This window comes from Sylvia atricapilla, chromosome 3 (assembly GCF_009819655.1).
Source record: "Sylvia atricapilla isolate bSylAtr1 chromosome 3, bSylAtr1.pri, whole genome shotgun sequence".
NCBI lineage: Eukaryota > Metazoa > Chordata > Aves > Passeriformes > Sylviidae > Sylvia > Sylvia atricapilla.
In genome coordinates this window covers 107681530-107700852 of record NC_089142.1, presented here as the reverse complement: position 1 = coordinate 107700852, position 19323 = coordinate 107681530, and the positions used below count along the sequence as shown (strand labels likewise).

Here is a 19323-nt window from a genome sequence, read left to right as displayed (position 1 = left end):
CCTCCTGCATTCCATTTTGAAAAGTTTTCTGGGCAAGTAAGTAAAGCTTCATCACCCAGTCATCTGTCAGGGTGCCCACAGAGTGTTCTCATGTGCAATTCTGACATTGCCCAAAGACCCTGAGCAGGTCCTCTCCACAGTGTGCTGGAGATCACAAAAGAAATGCAGATCTGTGATAGATAGCTCACCAAAGATCCTCTTTGTACCTGTCCTTCCTGAACAAACTGCATCTTTTGTATGAATATTTCAGTGTCATGATTTTTTTCCCAACAAAACCTGTGTTTATGCCAGTGGAGTCATTATATGGATGTACTTAAAAGTATTCAGATGTCTTCCCTTTTTTATGTGTGCCTATGCATCCACATGCACACAAGAGGATTGACTCAGTATTCACCCTTGTTTCCTCCCTATAGCTCATTAATATTAGTAGGAGGTTTTTCTGCCTTTCCTTATTTAAAAGTACAATTAACTGTAGGATGCAGGAGACAGGGAACTGCTGGTGGAGCAGGGAGTGAGTGAGCTGCAATGGTTGGTCTCATTTAAAGAAGTTTCTCTCCCAGGTGTGGTTCCCTCCATCAGAATATTTCAGCTGCTTTCATTCTGATTTCTGTGGCAGGAAGATGCCATTCCCAAGATTTGTTTGAAACAGCTGAGTGTTGTCTTTGACTCATTTGTGCTGCAGGCATGGAGGATTTGCAAAAATAACACCTACCAAGGAATGGCTGCACTTTTCAAATTCCCTTGCTTGGTCAGTGCTGCTGTGCCAGACATGGCAGTCCCTGCTGTGCCTCTGACAGGTGCCAGCAGGAACCAGCCTGAAGGGAATGGGACAAATGCCAAAGTGGAGCCTCAGTGTATCTGTGAAGCAAAATATGACCAGACAAGAGAAATTCAGTTGTCCTTAGATCTGCTCTGCAAGGACAGGAAGACTTAAAAACGTGGGTTGGAGGTTTCTCAGAGAGCCTCGAGCCATAACAGCAGGAGAAATTAAAAAATTGGTGTCTTCTCCTGATGTATGGACCAGATATTCCTCTGCAAACAACCTCCCCCTGACTTTTGAAGGGGTAACTTAACGACTTAAATCCCCCATCCGTTGCATTTGTAATTATGCTGTACAGAATCTCCTGAAGCAGCTCTCCTGAAGGTTCTGCATGGTGCTGCCTTTCCTGTGCATTAATCACGGGAGCTCTTTTCCCTTTTGCCTGAGAGCAGCCGTGCCAATCGATGGGAAAAGGGATGCACTGGGAAGGCAACACTGCAAGTTAAACACGGGGATTCTTAAGCTGGTGGCTCCCACAGTGTCAGTGTGTGACAGGAGAGAATTGTAAACTGAGAAAGAGTTCTCCTGTGAATTCAGTGCCCCCATTATCTCTCCTTCTCTATCCGAAGGGCTGAGGAAATTTTTTTTGTTAGCCAAGACAGCTTGGTGCTTCAGCTTAATTTTCATTGCATAATTTTAAATACAGATCATGCCAACAGTGCTGCAATTAATGGATAGCCTAAAGACTTATTATTTCAAACTAATTGATATGTAAGAAAGTTTAAATAACATAAGTGATTTTTTCAGGAAGAACTTCTGTAACTAACTCGGGATAATCTTTTTACTGTTATTTAGAGTAGCAGAAGACTTTATTGTTCGCTCACCATCACTAAATCGAATGCCTATCTGTATTTCTCTAATATTAAATAGATTTCCACAAGATGGGGAAAAGATGACATTTCATAGTCATTGCTCTAAAAGGTGTTTTTGCAAGTTAATAATCTCATTCATTTCTGATGCTTGTCTACCATCATTTGAAATAAATACTCCCTAAGTTCCATATGAATTCCTGTTATCCTCAACAGAGGTGTGTACTCTACACATTTTTAAAATAGGGCTCTAAAACAAGAAACACGTGTTTTTCAAGTACTCTTTTGCTTCTTCAAATCACTTGATCACTTATGAAAGGCCTTTATTTTTGTAGTGTTCATTAAACTTATCTTCAGCTAGATTGTGATCAGAATTGGCATCAGAGAATACACTGTAAAGCTGTAAGACCTCTCAAGAACTTTTTAATGCTTTTGGAAGATGTCAAGTACTGAAATAATAATAAAACACTGATAGAGCATTAAAAAGATAAGTTCTTGTAATGGAAAAAGGTTTTGTTCTACTGCTAGTGGGTTTTTTCTTAAATAAGATTTTGTATGGTGCAAAGCCTTTCCAAAAGAGATGCTACCAATAGTGATACACATAAATGACATCAGATTAAAAACAAAGTGGAGCTCTGGGGGGATCATGTTAGGCATTTTGATGGCATGCCTCTCAGTGGAAAAAAAAGCAAAGGGCTTAGTGAAGTTCCATGAGATTCATCTCAGTTCAGGCTTGACCCTCTGGTGAACTGAACTTCGATGAACTGTATTAACTCCAGGAGAAGAGAAGCCAGGGACCAGATCCAGCTCACAGTGATGTCAGTGCAAAGCTCACAGTTCCTGTAGTAAACTTGAGGTGTGGAGGAGGCCCCAGAGGAACAGATTCTCAGGAAGTTTAAAGTTGTGGCAGCCCTTATCCTCCTGTCTCTGCTTCTAAGGAATTAGTGTATCCCTTTTCCTGGCAACAGCAAGGTCTGACCACAGAAGTCGATGGCAATCTCTTTAAGAGATGTGCTCAAGGGGGCTTTCAGATGCCCGGCAAGATGGAAAGTGTTCCATGGCACAGACTCACACACACACACACATATTGTGTCACAGTTCCTCACCTGAGATGAGGGTGTGAGGCTGCTTGGGCTGCAGCATGAGCAAGGTGGCAGTTCATCATCCAGAATTAAGCATTAGCAGGGAAAAACACCCTTCCTCAGCAGTTTCCCTTCCTCATGGAGCCCAGGTGCTGGACAGAAACCCAGATCGGGTTGTGCAAGGTCTGGATGTGAGAAAGGCATCTGCCCTTCTCTGGGGGAAGTTGTTCTCCCTTGTCTGTTGGAGCAGGGTTGGATTCTAAGCAGAAACCTGGTCCCTTTTCAGGGACTGACTGACTGCTTTGTGCTTTGCAGCTGGCTTAAATTGAAAAAGGGAGTGATTTTCAGGTGAAAACCCTGAGCCACTGAAACACAACTTCTGCACTCCTCCTTTGTGAGGCAGATAATGATTACCCCCAGATCTCTGCTGGGTCAGAGGCAAGCATTTCATGGCCTTTTGTGCCAGCAGTTCCTTCACTTGATCTGGTCTGTTTACATCTGTACTTGTGTGGTTGTGGATCCAATCTGTAGATCCAAGCCCCATTAAAGTTAATTACTGTCCTGTAGTCTGGAGTGAACTTTGGGTACGTGCTTCACCAGCCATGAATTCAAGCTGCTCTGGGCAGCAGTGGGATGGGCTTTGTCCTGTTGATCTGACTTGATGGAATTACCTTATATGTCGATTTTTGCATTGTAGGATGCTTGCTGAACAACACTGAAATAAAGTTTTCTTGCATGGGTCATTTAAAATTGATGGGTAATTAGAGAGTTGCTTAAGTTTGCAGCAGTCAGCGTTAATATGAACTTGGGAGAAAATGTTTAAATGAAAAACAACTGAACTGAAATATTAATCCCTTGAACTTAATCATGAGGATGGCCCAGTCAATCTCCTACTGCTTAATCCAGTAACAGCAGTACAGTTAGCAAGAGGGGCTTTTTCCTTTAAAGCCCATTGTAGTATCAGGAAGTAAAAATCTTCAGGCTATTTTTAATTAGGCTGAACCACTGGGCAGTGTTGCTCTTACATTAAGCTCTGAAGTTTTTAATAGTTGCAACTGCAGTTAAAATTCTACATTAATTTTGTTTCTCAAGTAAAAAAAAAAAAAAAAAAAAAAGAAATAACCAAGTGTGTGGTGTAATACAGCATGAAATGATGAGAAGTGTGGATATATGGATGAACTCACGGTGGAAGTAGAGGGATGTGAAGATAATCATAGGATATAAACACAGAGCAGCCATAAACTTACCAGACTCAGTCCTCAGTAGCAATGATCCATCTCCATTTGATGGCCATTAGATAATAATGAACATATACATCAGCACGTAAGTTTGAACCAGGTCCCAGCTTTTTGTCATTGTTTAACCCAGCCTCAAAACTTCCCTGACACTTGGAAGTACAAAGGCCAAAATACTTGAGCCATCATTTTTGGAAGATGGAAAATGAGAGATAGTGGCTCTGTCTCTACTGTTAAACTTCTGCCAGGTTCTGAATGGATTCTTTTTCATTAGCCTATTATGTTAAAAAATAATGGGTCTGTCACTAAATTGGCTCATTATTTGGGGACAGTAAATGCAAAGGTCTCTGCTAATAGTAAAGAGACAGCCAGATCCATGTTGTTGATGAGTTAGGAAATATTTTGGAATAGCCTTTGCTGTTACAAGGGATTACAGAACTTCAACTACTTGAAAAGATTTTCAAAGAAACTTCGAAGGCTTTGATCTTTATTCAGAGTGTGCTTGCTTTCTAGTCTAAAACATTCATTTTTAAGATATTAGGAGAAGGTCTGAGTGCTCAGTAATTTTCCAAGGAGACTTTTCAGTGGGATTCCATCCTGCAGAGTCTCTCTGGCATGGAGAGCTACAGTCAGAGCAAGGTAAACTTCAAAGTGCAGCAGAGGCTTTATCAATGTGATTATTTCTGAGCTAAGGATGGCTTGATTCTCAACCTCCATGCAGCCCCCTGACAATTATTGGTGACATGGAAATCACAGTGAGCGTGTACCTTAAGAAAGGTGCTGTCACAAGATGTACAGCCCTCAGTGTGTGTTTGGAGATCTTATTACTCGAAACAGGATCAAGAGTCAGGGCAGAGCAGGGTATGACAGTCAAAGGAGGTGCCAAACTTAATCACAGGATGAGCTATTCCTTTGGCTTTGAGGAGCACAGTGATGCCACTGGAGAGAGACAGAGATTATTTACTTCCTTTTCATTGTCATTTTGGAGGAGAAATCTCTGTGCTCAGAGGGAATTTTCTGTGACACTGATGAGACCTGTTAGAGATGTCCTGCCAAGAGTCAGACACAGGCAACTCTGTAATTACCTATTAGCAAGGTGGATATGAGAGACTGGAAAGTGCTTTGTTAAACTGAATCCTGAGTTCCATTTAGGTGAGGCCCAAAAGCTGTGCTGTGGGTTCTACCACCCTTTTTTCAGATCTGCACTTCACGAGCTCCTGAGCCCTCACACTGGAGGCCTTAAGCACCTGAAACTTTATTTTCTTGTCTCTCCTCTTTCAAAAATTACCGGAATCTCTCACTTTGTGGGGCAACACCACTTTCAGGCAAAACACAGTAAATACTAAGTGGCCCTGCCGATTCCATGGCCCACTGGGGACATCCTCCTCTGCTGCCTTGGTGCTGCCTGAGTCCCGAGTTCTCTGTTCCGTCTGGGGTTTGGAATATTTCTGGAATATAATGTTGCTGTTGTAACCTCAAGATGTCATTTTAAATGAGTTTCCAAGGGACTGTCATGACCTCTTGAGATGAGAATTACAATACTGCTACTCTTGGAAGGCCTGTGCTGTTGGACAGTCAGCTGCCTGTTTACAGGCTGCCTGGGAGGCATCGTGGACGTGAAAAAACATCATTTATTAGAAGGTAATGGCTGCACTGACTTTTTTTTGTTGTTTGTTCCGTTTGCAGTATCCAAAATATGGACAGCACTTTAAAAAAGGATCAGCTAAGAAGCTCTATTTGAGCTCTGTCACTCGAGTTATTTACCCTGGATCCACCCCAATAAACTAAGGGCAGTATCTGCTGATAGATGAGACTTCAGGGAAGTTTTTCTGGATTTATTGCATTGAAACTGAACAGATTCTCCTTTGCTTACAGTGAAGATAGCTTACTCTAGTGATGATGAAAAAGAACAGAATCTCAGAATCTACCCTTAAAATGCCCATAGAAAAGGGATGTTTTTTCCTAATTATTCTAGCTTGAATTCTTTTATTCATGTGCATCATGAGGTGCACAGGTCATGTTTTTGTGGAGTTGTCTAAGAGCCTCTTGACAGCTTAAGAAAGCATTTTATCCACAAAAGCAATTTGTTACATGAAATAATTATCAGAAAGGGGAGCAATTCCAAGTATGCAGCTTACAAGGCACAGAGCAGGGCCTTGCATGAGAATAAACTTTTGAAGAAACAGGAAACAACTTGCTGTGAAGAAAATCCTCCCACAGAATTCAGTACAAACTCTTTCTTTAAAAAGTTTCTTTCAAGAAAATGCAAGAGATCTGTAACTGCTGCTAATAATACAGTTGCCAGCAGGAAAAGATCACCAGTTCAGGCTTTTGCTGTAAGGACCTTTTCTAACCGAGAAGGTTTCAGCAGAGATATTGTACAGGTGTATGTGTGTCTAATATGTGTATAACCTGGGCAGCACTGATGGCAATCTCACCACCCAAACATTTATTTTTAATCACTTATTGGAGCAAATGTTGATTTATTGCACAGAAGGTAGATATGAGTTGCCTCATAAATGTAAAATGCAGGCGCCCAGGTCCCAGGTTTCCTCCCGGTCCCATTGGTTTAATTGAGGTTGCAGTTAATAAAGGCGGAGACGCAGACTGATGGAGGCCCCAAGGTTACAGTCTAGTGCCTTGAGACAGCAGATATTAAAGGGACTCATTTATGTGGAGACTTGCTGTACCCTCAGGGAGGCAGAGCAAATCGTCTTTGCTTCAATAGGAAGAGACAGTGAGCTGAAACATGGCAGATAAGGGAGGCAGTAGGAGAGGAAGTGTCTGTACAAGGGGAGATAACACGACGTGTGTAACCCACTCCGTGCCTTGGGATGCACTTCAGGTGATTGCTGGTGATGTTTTTCAAGGAGATTGTCTGGACTGTGCAGCCTGTTGGCATGGGAAGGCAGAGGGGCAATAGTGGAGCAAAACTAGAGCTGAGCCAGCGGCCCTGCTCTCAGGAAAACAGCGTGGAGACTTGGTGGGGCGGCGAGATCAGCCTGATGGCCTTGTGTGAAGGGCTAAGGGACCATCACCTGCAGGTAGGGACACAGAGGAGTCTGGGAATTGGTGTGCCTGGTGTCTCTCATAGTCTGGAAAGTAACCATTGTTTGAAAATGCAGAGATGTCCTTGTCTGAGGACAGGAGTCATTAACTGGAGCTTTCCAGTCAGCATGAAGGCATTTCCCGCTGTTGTTTACCTGTGCTGTTCCTTGTGCCACCTCAGATACCAAGTGTCCTTAAGCTCTCCCTAATGATTCCACACTCCCACATCTTCTAAAAGAAAACCTTGTCTACCTGAATAGTTTAATTTCAGGGTTAGGAATGTTGTCCTTAACCTGTATTAAGCCCAAATGTTAACTTTGTTGGCACATCCCTTTATGCACTTCCTTGACGTCACTGGCAGAAAAAAAAAGGAGCATTTAGGTACTCTCTGCCCATGCAGAGTTACCTCCTTTCCCAGGCCTGGGCAAACAGCTTCCCAAGAACCTGCTGTTCCCAGCTGCTGTCTTAGGGCCATTCTGACAGAGGGCAGGGCGGTCTCCAGCCGAGTGCTGCAGAGGGATTGTGGCCTTGAGGCATGAGGACATCTGAGCAGTGCTTACTCCTTTGCCTTCCCAGCAGAAATCTGCTTAGTGGGGGAATAACATGGTCCTTAATAAGGAGCTCCTACTGTTTCCAATTAAACAAAAATTGCTGCCTATAAATCACTTGATCCCTGAGCTCTGTTCCTCAATTTCACTCTCCCTGTTACTGAGCCTCCATCTGCTTTTAACAGTTCTTGCTACTCATATGTCTTTTAATGCTGTATCCCTCCAGAATGGCTTTCTAATTAAGTAAGCTCTGAAAATGAAAAGCAGAGGAACAGCAGCCTTCTTGCTCTCTGTACCCTTAATCTGGGAGTCCTCTATGTGCTATTTTGGAAGCTAAATTGAGGTCGCTGACATTATGCATATTTGTTGTCTGATGCGGGCTTAAAAGCCCCAAATCCTCTATTTAAAATTATCTTTAGGCACATGGGTCAAATATTTGCAGAAAGAAAAATAAGTATTTGTAGCTTTAGCAGATTTAGAGGAGGGGAGGAGAGAGAAAAGGGGCCCTAATCCCAGACCAGTGTTGCTGTTGCAATTTGGTTTCACTGACCACTGAAAATATAAGTGTTGCTGGTGTTAACAAAATAAACATTTCCAATGACACGTGATAAGGAAGACAGGAGCTTTGCTGAACAGAAATTCCCTGGAGAGGTTGCAGGCCCCCATTGGTTACAAATGGTGCAGTGACCAGTTACTGCCTCTTGTCAAAATACATTCTGCTGAAACTGAACAGAAGAAATGAATGCTGTTGAGCTTCTCATCAGTAAAACAGAAAGAACAGACACTGTCCACGCAGAATTAAATAATATTCAGCATGTGGGCAGTGCCATGGTGATTACGGATACAAATGAGTATCCCATTTGAACTGAGGAGTAAATGCAACAATTAGATACCAAAAGAGTATTTTTTTTAATATATTTTGCTGCACTATGCCTCAAGAATAACACAACTTTAAAATGTCTCACATTTGAAATCTTAACTCCAAAATTGTGAAAAAAACTTGAGAATAAAGAGTTTGCTGTTGGAAATGTCAGAGATTGTTAGAGATACTGAACTATTTAGTCCTCAGAGTCTATTTTTACCTAAATTGTTGAGCCAGGATATTCAAATAATTTTCCATTCATAATTCACAGCATCATTCAGGGAAAGACATTCGTCAGGAAAACAAAATAAGATAAATTTAAAAGGAGATATAACAGACACACCAAACTCAAAAAGCTGCCCTTAGAGAAAAATTCCCAGCGGAATGGAAAAACCTGAGACTTAAAAAAGTTACTTATTTGGAGTCATATCAAATCTTCTCAGTGGAAGAACTTCATCAAAACAAATGTGCTAAAAATTAATGGGTTTTTTTCAACAAAACTGTGTTTTGGTGGGAGGTTTTTCACCAAAATATGTAATTGGTCGTATTTCATACATAACTTTCTCGAAACATTTTTGTCTGAAGCTTAATTCTTGAGATGCCTTTTAAGTAGTACCCTTACGTTATTTTTGAGTTGCAAATATATTTTTAAAAGGCCATGTGAGCTGGAATGAATCCCAGTGCGGGTGGAAGTGGGTTGGTTTTGCATCAGATAAGATATTACAGCAGGAGTAGGATGCTGCGAGGTCACAGGCCAGGCATGCGGTGTCCCAGGCCACGTGGGGACGGAAGACAGGGGGAAGCGGTTTGGAAAGCCCTTCCATTGGTGGCTCCTGAAAGGCCACTCCCAGGGTACAAGGGGAAGGAGCAGCAACGTTCACATCCAGGACTTCAAAGTTGTTGCAGGAAGGGAGACAGGCTGGACGTGTTTCCCCTCAGTTTCCTTTTCCCTTGGGCTGCCGGAGTGCAGGCAGGGGTGAGGTGGAAGCGGGGCTGTGTGGACCAGCTGTGTCCACCTCCTGTCTCAAAGGCCTCCTGGTCACTTGTGCTGGCAGCACAGCACGTTTCCCACGTGACTGCTTTGTTTTGGGTCTCGGTAGGATCAGGAGTCCATTAGATCACTTTGCAAGCATGCAAGAGTCTACAGGGGCTCCGCTTTAGATGCTTGGTCAGGAGCATCTAAACCCACAGCCTCCCTCCTTCCATAATCCTTTATCGATCACAGTCACTGCTTTTAGTGCTGTTCATTTGGGAGTTCTAGTAGTAACAGCTAAGTATAAATATAAATGTAAGTAGTTTTAATAATACCATCTGTTTCCTTTTCTGGGTGAGTTTGCCTTGCTTTAAGCTGAACAACCATAATCATTGTCCCCTCCGACATTCCAAGGAAGGGCTGCGAGGCCTTTTCCTGACTGATGACCTCTTTGGAAAGTGGCTGTAGCTGAGGATGCCAAAGAGCCCTTTGAATTGGGAGGGAAGGTGAACGCAGGAGCTGAGCAGCTGGCTGGCCACCAGGAGCTCTGCTCACCTGTGAAGCCCTGCTCGTGTCCTGTCAGGGCTGTGCTGGTTGGACTCAAAGTGCAGATGGTGCTGGCTGTCCAGGGCAGTTTTTGTGTAAAGCTGAGGTGAGCATCAGCTGGCATTTTTTAACATGCACTGTTGGGTAAAAAAGTAAGAGGTAGGAGATGGAAGCACACATTTAAGAGCTTCTGGCCACAGCCATCAAGAGTGACTAACACGTTCATCTCCGGTCCCCAAGGACCCCATTGCTAACACCTAATGATGGCTCTGAATTTTAAAGTTTTAACTCACTGCCTGTCAGTAAAGTACATGGAAGTGAGATCTACCTAAACAAGAAATAGTGTCCAGCTGTGGGATACTAAAGCTACATGGAGGTGACATCTGTGTTGTTTTTGTTGTGGGTTAAGGAGAGGACAGAGGATCTATAAGAGGGCAGGTAGTGAGATAACAGAAGGAAGAAGGTTGTTACATGTTAATGAGTACAGTGGTCCAGATAATGATCTGCCCATCTAATCATTGGTCTGATTCCTCTCCCTTGTCTGATTCCAAAATCCTAACAGCAAGTGTAGGTCACCTCGTTTAGTAGCTAGAGAGCGGAGAAATTGGGGTAGGTGGACTTGTGATGGGAAGCAACCCAAGGGGACAGCAAACTGAGTGGGAAGGCCACCCTGGGGCAGAGTCTGGTGAGGTGCTGGTTGAGCAGAGAGGTTTTTACTCCTACGCTAATGTGGCACCTTGTCTTGCCACCAGCCAGCCAAATGAGAGAGGTGTGTGGCTACTGCTGCTTCTGGGAGGGCAGCTTTCCATTCATTGCCATGAACTGTCATGTCCCTGTAAAGGTACGGAATACACAGTAGGATGCCGAGGCTTTAAAAAAAACAGCCAGCTGGATTTATTTAGGCCAGCTGGTTTTAGGCAGGCAACCTGTTCCTTTAACCTTGTGTGGTAGCTCAGGGGCGGCCAGGGAATGGATGGGATCTGAGGGGCTTGTTGGACACTGAGCAGGGGAAGAACTGACAGCGCCTTTGGAGCCAAAAAGAAAACTAATTTTTACTGATGCAGTTTTAATCAACCCTCCTTGTCTGCTGTCTGCTCTTTCTCAACTAATGTCAACTTTCTCATGATTAGATATCTATATAGACTGTCTCTGGAGACAGAGAGGTAGCCCCAGATTGATGTAATTTCTATTAAACACTCGATTTAGTGGGGATTAGCCACTGGAGGCGCTTTAGGAGAATATTAGACACAATTGTTATCTAACAACATGCTTATGGTTGCACTGGGTTCAGATAACGTTCAGTTTCTGAGGGATTTCAAATATTTCTTTGGCTTTTAAACCTAATTAAGCAAATCGAGGTTCTGAAGGAAGTTGAGAGCCAGGAGACTTTTCCCTGACTTATGATACTACACACCTGGGCAGCAGGAGTGGAGTCCTGGGGCTGTGGTGAGCAGGGCAGAGAGGGAAGATCAGCGTCGTTTTTCAGTTTTCTCCACCAGCCACCCTATGGCACTGTGTCTGATAATGCCTGTACTTGGGGAAGTGTTTGCAAAATAGAGACAAAAGGAGGATCCCTTCAGAAAATTTTTATCTAGACAGAAAGCCAGAAAACAAAAGGGTTCAGGAAAAGAAGAAGGATGTTATGATAATGATTAACTACCACAGTGACAACTATATATTTCTAGTTGATAGAAATATATGTTTTAGAGGCAGGGTGTGTTTTAATGGAACCGTTTGTGCCTCAGACTTGGTTTTTATCCTAGGTGGAAAGCCAAGGCGAGGACATCAGGAAAATTGCCAGAAAGAAAGCAGGAAAAGAGCTTTAGCAGGGAAGCCAAAAGGAAAAAGAACAGATCTTAGATCTTGAGGAAGAAAAGCTGCAGAATTTGTCTAATTAAGGAATGTAGAACTAGACCGGGTGAGCTAAGGACATTGATTTGCACATCAGGAGAAAGGAGAAGAGGCCTCACAAAAATAATGTCAGAGATGCAGGATGAAAACCAGGACAGAAGCATGGGGAATGGGATTGGAAGGGCTCAGAGGGAGGGGTAGTGATAGAGTCACGTGGTGTTTGTGGACAGGTCAAGGATGGTAAGACTAGGATAGGCCATAATGTTCAAGTGAAAATTTACATTGCCTATTGAGAGCTGTTGCAGTGGGGTGAAGGAGACCTGAAACCGCACAGGATAGACTCAGGCCTAGAGCTGAAGGATCAGAATTCCTAGCACCTTTCTCCTGGAAATCCTGGGAAAATACATAGCTGAAAACACAATTGCCTAAGAAACTATTGCAAAACTGCTGCAGCTACAGTTAGCAGAACCTGACTCCCTCTTTTTAAGAAGGTGGGTAGATGGATGGATGGATGGATGGACAGATGGAGCGGGTCTGGCTTTGGAACTCACCCCTTTTGCTTCCTGCTGTGCTCATATTGGTCATGATGAAAAAATTGGCTTTGTCTTCAGTTGAAACTTCGATACACATTAATGTTTTTTAAATAATGGATCATGCAGATCTTAATATGGGCACTAAAAACAAAGGCTGTACTAATAAATACTGGGAAAGGACCCATTGCTTCCTGAAGACTGATAGCCAGATTTCTTTCTGCATGCCTTTTGCATCCTGTTGATGATATGACACTTTTTCCCTAGTAATGTCCAAGACACATTCTGCATTAATCTGATAATGTAACTTTCCATGATCTAGCCCTAAGAAATGTAATTTAACTTGTTTCCCCTCCCTCTATGACTCCCTTTGACAACTGACTTTTTCCTAATGGTTTCTCCAACCCAAGAAATCTGGCAAAAGCTGTTTTATTGTTCTCAGAGCAAAGTTTGTGGTGTGTTTGATGTGTGATTAACTACCTGAAGCTCAATGAAGGCCTTGCTCTTTCAAAGGCTTATCCGTGATCCATACTACACTTGAATGGGGTGCTGTCAAAGCCAGTGGGAGTATGGACACCTGTACAGTTAAATCCACATGTATTTGAAGGATTTGGGTACCCAAGGATGGTACCCAAAACCAGCCCTATGACTGCACGTTCCTCCAGCTTTGCAATGACTGCATGGAAATTAATAGGCACTTTGGATGCGTGGTGCTAATATGGGAAAGAAGGGAATATGTTTTTGAATTGTGCAAAAATGCCTTGTTAATTCCCCTCCTGCCTGGTGTGGTACTTTCCCCATCCTGTAGCACTGGTCACATCAGATACACCTGAAGACAGCTTGTCTCTTTTATTGTAGTTGCAGGTGGAACTTGATCAGGAATATCAAGACAAATTCAAAAGACTGCCTTTGGAAATTCTGGAGTTCGTACAGGAAGCCATGAAAGGGAAAATCAGTGAAGATGGAGACCACAGTTCTGCCCCCTCTTCCCTGGCATCTGACAGTGGAAAATCAAATCATAAACCTCCACAAAGTGAAGAGGAATTGGAAGAAGATAATCAAGAAAAAGTGTTTGATACTACTTTTTAACTGCCCAAGAAACAATCAGTGCGCCGAGGCGCACCATTCCCAACTGCCCGTCTCCGCTCTCCCGGGGTGAGCTGCCGCCGCAGCGCTTCGGGAGGCAGGAGGAATCTGCATTCAAGTGCACATTTCCCCAAAGGAACATTTTATAAAAAGTATTCTGCAAAGGTCTTCATCCTCATTCTTCATCTGATTATTATTCTAAAGCTTAGTGCAGTTGTAAGGAGAAAATTTATACGTTAACCTCCCTCTTCTCTTTTTTTTCTTTTTTTCTTTTTTTTTCCTTTTTTTTTTTTTTTTTTTTTTTTTTTTCCAATTTACAATGGGTAATTTTCTGGCCACGTTCACTGTTAAGAATGTTTAATGAAGACCAGTGTATTGTACAGACACAAATGTGTGCAGATTTCCTTTTGGGGTGCTAGTGCAAAGTGCTCCAAACTAATAGAGATCCTGGCGAATATTACAACAGTACTTAATCATTTTTGTTTCCTTCTTTATAACTGCACCTTGACAGCTTGTACCATCTTTTTACATTTGCACTGAAACATTGGATCCTTTTTAGCTCTGCGAGCACTGGTGGCTTGCTGTCTTGATATTATGTTTATCCCATGGAGAGACATATATTTGCTGCTGAAAATTCTTGGAACTGTGGGGACGAGAGGAAAATGGAGAGAAGAATCCGTGTGGAGATTGTCGGTGTCTGTGTCTGTCTGTGTTTGTTACACCGTGTGAGTGCATATATGTTTGTATATATATATATATATATAGCTGTATGTGCACACACATCTGTTTATATACACACACAGCATGTTGCTATTTGAAGTTGATGTGGTCTATTGGCCAAATGAAATGTTTCAGGGATCCGTGAGTAGGGAGAGTCTTTCTGAGAGCTAACATCTGGGGTTATACTGCTGTAAAATAATCATGGAATCATAGAATTCTTTTTTGTGGTGTTAGTGTTGTAAATCAAAGTAGTTTTAGAATATAAATTTGATATATATTTTGCAGACTCAAAAGTATTGATTTTAAGTATCATATTTTAAGCTTACTGAATTTGATAGGATGATAAAATGTTTAGGACTACAGTATTTGAAATCTAACAGAATCTTCCATTATTTTTAAGACTGAGGCTCAGTTTTACTAAGGTCTAAAATTTAGAAGCAAAGTATAAAAACCTGACCACTGTTATTTAAAAATGTATATTAATCTGTTTAACTGACTGGTTAAAATAAGAACAATCAAAGTTAGTGTACTGTATGATATGCGTGAGAGAAGTAACAGCACATTCTGAGAAAATCTCTATCAGACGACAGAGAGACATTGTGAAAGTCAGGATATTTGAAAAGATAAAGATATGCTGTTCTCTGGATTCCCATCCTAACAGAAATCAGAATTAGCAAACACCTCAGACAGATTGGGATTTGTACCCGGGCCAGTGTGTGATCCTTCCCTCCTTGGCAGAGGTGCCTTGGGGCAAAGGAGAAACCAGCTCAGAAGCCCCAAATTGGCCTTGAGACACTTGATCTTGCAAATTTGTGTTTCCCTGCACCGTTGGGCTCAGGAGCTGGGAATAACATTCACATTCACATTTGCAAGATCAGGGCCTTAGGATTAAACAGCAATCGGAGAAAGCAATCAGTTAATAGGGAGGCATTTTAACACATCGTAACAGTTAAGTTACCTTACTTCCATTCCCTCAGGATTTTTAGTACTTAAAGTAACTTATTTTATTTAAATTTAAGCAATAAAATACAAATCAAGCTTAAGTTTTCAGTTAAATAATAGTGTGTATATATATATAAGTTCAAATCTTGGAAAACAAACAGTATTTTGTTGTTTCCTTTTTAAACTTAGAACAGAAAGAAAGAAAAATTGCACGCTGTTTGGCGATCATATTTTGAATTAAGCTGTCCTGGTTTATGATGATGAAATCAGTGCACATGAAATTCAAAAATCTGACTTTCATCTTAACACTAGGAAAGATGACTCCTCTGCTAATCCTAGTTTTGCACTTTGAAATCAATCTTAATCACTCATTGAAAATGTAGAGTCGAGATATAATGCTGCATTTTATAAAGTTAAAATGATGTGTTGTCTAAATTATTACAAGAATAAACTGATAGCAGTGTTCATACTAAAACTGAAACTTGCATTATAGAAACTGTTGTACAGCGCAGGCTTTTTGGGGAAATCCTGGCTCCTCTGAATCTGTGACATTCCCAGGGACTTCAGGGGAGCCAGGACTTCGCCACAGTCTTCAAAAAAAAAAAAAAAAAAAACTTGGGCAAATACCAATTAACCTTTTGTTTATATTTAACAAGAAATAAATAGACTGGTTGGGTTAAATATACTATCAGCTGTAGTCATTTTACAGTACGTTTGTATTTGACCATTTCCTGTACTCACATTTTTTTATATCTGTACAGTGCCACTTTCTGCAGGTGTAAGGTAGTGTGGAATCCTGTACATCTTGCATCGTTCAAACTATTTCAGTGAAACCGATATCATTTAATATTGATATTACTTGAACTAGAGTAAGATAATGAAAAAAGGGTCTTTATGATGTGCAAGTCTTGTGCCTTTTATGTATTTGCCTTGTTCCGTGTTGAATGTGTGGAAATGCTGTATCGTGGACTTTCTGCTGTATAGAATAGAGCTGTCTATATTAAATTAGGTCGTGCACTTCAGATATCTTTACACTACTGAAAATAGCTTGGTTTTGGCAGTATAAACAGAATTTTAAAAATTCTAATGAAGGCCAGACATTTTAGACTTAACATGTTCATAATTATGTTAATTAATGCTCATGTATTAGCTAAACATTCACTGACAGATAACTAAAGGGACATCATTGCTTGCCTTTCTTTGAAATCAGTGTTGCTCTTGTACATTGTATTAATAGTGTCTGTGATTGATTAGTCCTTGATGATTTGCTTTCAGAGTAGGATGAAATATTCCAGTTAACATGTACATATTTTTTCGGTTCCTCAATCTATGATTGTTTCAGAGGCATAATTCACATTTTTGTAAAAATTCTATGCAATTTTGTGGCATGATGTTTCTTCCACTTGTAATTTTATGTGCTTACATTACAGATCCAAAGGACAAATAAAAATTTCTTAACACAAGCCCAGTTTTCTCTGTTCATTGACTCAAGAGCCTCAGTTGACTCAGGAGACCTTACCCTGACCCCTTTAGTGATGGGAGGGGCAGTGCCAGGAGAAGGCAGGGAAATTTCCCTGCAGGCTTTTGTGTTCACACCAAGAACAAGAAATTGCACATGCCTGTGCTTCCAGCCCCTGTCCCTCCCAGCAAATGTGCATTTGCTGCTACTCTGGAACAATGGGAAACAAAAAGCAGTGTGCAGGGAGCCACTGAACTGGTAAGAAAATGGGTTGGTTTACAGAAAGGCTTTTGCACAAGAGCTGGGACATGATTTCCAGCCATACCAATAAACTGCCTCGACAAATTACAGCACCTCTATTTCTGTTCCACTGCCCCAGCTGTTTCACTAATCATCTATTCAATTATATATGTGCTGTGAAATGTACCTTTGCAGGGTCTTCCACTGAGAGCATTGAAAAATAAATCTATTCCTTTGGCTTCTGACTTCCCTTCCCCTATTTAATTTACAATGTACAAAATTATCTCTGGGAGAAGAGATAAGCAGGTATATTAATCCAATGTACTGAGGGATATATACCTGTTAAAATAAATAGTTTCTGAGGCAGCTGGAGTCAAATCATTCACTAGAAGGGAAATGGGGTCTGACACATGGGATGCACACGGCACAGGATGAGGCCAGGCAAGGAAGGCAGGAACAGAGCTGAAAGCAGAGCCATGAGTGTGACAGACAGGAATAAGACTGGGATGGAATTGAGGAAGTGCAGGGGAACCAAAGGGAAAAAAAATGGATACATTTCCTTCCCCAAAGAGGAGCAGTGGGGTGTGAAATCAAGAGTGGGGTTTGTGAAGGCCCCTTAGCCAGTCTCACCGTGAAGTGACACAGGTGAGAGGAGGCAAATAGAACCACAGAGCAGGAGGGCAGACTGGCACCAAGAAATTTGGAGATAAGGTGGAGGTGGTGATGGTGAGCAGAGGGAAGAGCCAGGAGGCCATGGGAAGGATTGGGCAGCAACCCTCGGCTCCTGCAGGGCTCAGTGAGGCAGGACTGTGATTGCTCAGCTGAGCAGGTGACCTTGGTGCTTGCACTTGGGCCACAGCAGACTGACTTGGCTGCCGGGGGGTGAGAGGAGCAGGTTGGGATGTGTGGAAGAGCTGTTTGGAGGCCGAGCACAGGGAGGTTGGTGTTGCAGAGGCCAGGCAGTGGGACCTGAGCTGCTTTGAGAAGCCCAGGGGGTTGTTGAGCTTTAGGTGGGTTCTGCAAATGCTCCTGGTGACGGCCAGAAGAAATCTGGTCCCACCACAGCAGCTTACTGAGCCTTACACTGTTTCCTTCACTTGTGGGGCAGCTTCCAGGAGGGGGCTGCAGAGTATCTGGATCCAGCTGAGATGTTGGGATGAGCACTGAGGAACATTGTTGAGGGGGGCAGAAAGAGTTTGGAGTGGATGAGCAGGCTGAGGTCTGGGTAACCAGGCCCCCTAAAACCTGGGTGTGCACTTGAACCCAAGGAAGTACATTTGAGGTAAGCAGCTGTGCATTTGAAAGACATGAATGGGGGTTTAAACCCCCAAGGACCATATCATACCCTTGGATTTTGGGAGAGCTCTGTGTGCAGGAACTGCACATCAAATCTGCCAGCCTAAGCTCACACTTTGCAGGATCCTCTTGTTCATCATCAGGCCTTCCCACCCTTACCCTTTTCTGTGGGGGCTCAGTAGGAGAAGGAAGAGCTGCTCAGCAAAAGGGACAATGCAGGAAATCAAAGACACATTCAAAATGCAGCAGGTGATGGTCACTAGTGGAGCCAACTGCAACAAGGAATTCTAGGATTAAAAATGGTCCTCTGGAGAGAAGGTACCTGCTGGACAGACAGCTGGAAAGGCGTGGGGCTTGTGCTGCTTTCCCAAGTATGGTTCCATTGTACTTTTTCTCAGTGGAAGGGTTTAGAGGCTCAGTTTACAGGTTCCTATTATGGGGGTAGCATGATCAAAAGGAGGATATGAAGAAAAAAACACTGAAGAAATGAGAAATCCAAGTGTTCAGACTGCAGACAGTAAAGAAGAAAACATTAGAGGTAATCTATCAACTACTGTGTAATTCGTATGATTTTATAGGGCGGGGCTTTTTCGGAGTGGTGGGCTACAAACCATGGTGGGAATACTGTGGTAAGAGGTGCTAATCCTTATGGCTGGATTCCCCTCCAGGTAGAAGGGCTTTAAGCAGCACTGGGGAAGCCAAGCTCTAATTCAGAACAAATTGAAGCCAACCTGATGAATGTGAAAAGAAGAAATGTAAAGCCTGCTGCTGTATCAATGGGGAAGCCTGGCTGATGATCAGGAGAGCTTGGCAACTTCCACTGCTGAGAACTGAAATGTAATTATTGTCACGAGCTGCTGTGGGATGATTGGCCTGTTCAAATAAGTGATTACAGGCTGGGTAAGGAGGATGAAATAATTTTAAAAGAGGAAAAAAAGAGGGGCAGGGGGAGGTGTCAATCAAACTTCGCTCTGTTGTTGGGAAAGATGAAATTTAGCTGGCAAGTGTTGCTGCCCTGATCTGACCCACAGATGGCAGGAGCTGTGAGCAGGGCAGGTGAGTTGGGAAAGAGGTCACAGCTGGGAAACACCCTGTTCAGGTTTTGTACCACATTTTCAGAAAAATGTAGAGAAAAACTGGCCCTGTACAGTCCCTGGGCTATAGACCAATAGCTGAAAGCTGGGCTTCACAGGAAAACCACCAGAGGCTGGTGGAAAGGCAAAACACCAGCTGCCAGATGGAAGCTGGAGGCAAGAGACAGAGACACACCAAGATC

The 19323-nt window shown here is 42.6% G+C and overlaps 1 protein-coding gene across 2 annotated transcripts in view; it reads left to right on the top strand.

Annotated features, from left to right (window-relative positions):
• PLCB1 (phospholipase C beta 1) overlaps positions 1–16515 on the top strand; it is a 339645-nt gene extending 323130 nt beyond the window's left edge. Inside the window, exon 32 of one of the 2 annotated variants that reach the window (XM_066316543.1) lies at positions 13163–16515. In XM_066316543.1, the coding sequence (XP_066172640.1) occupies positions 13163–13393 (231 nt within the window). In that variant the 3' untranslated portion in view covers positions 13394–16515. The remainder of the gene's footprint in view (positions 1–13162) is intronic. The other variant, XM_066316544.1, reaches the window with a different exon arrangement.
• Positions 16516–19323: the final 2808 nt, after the last annotated feature.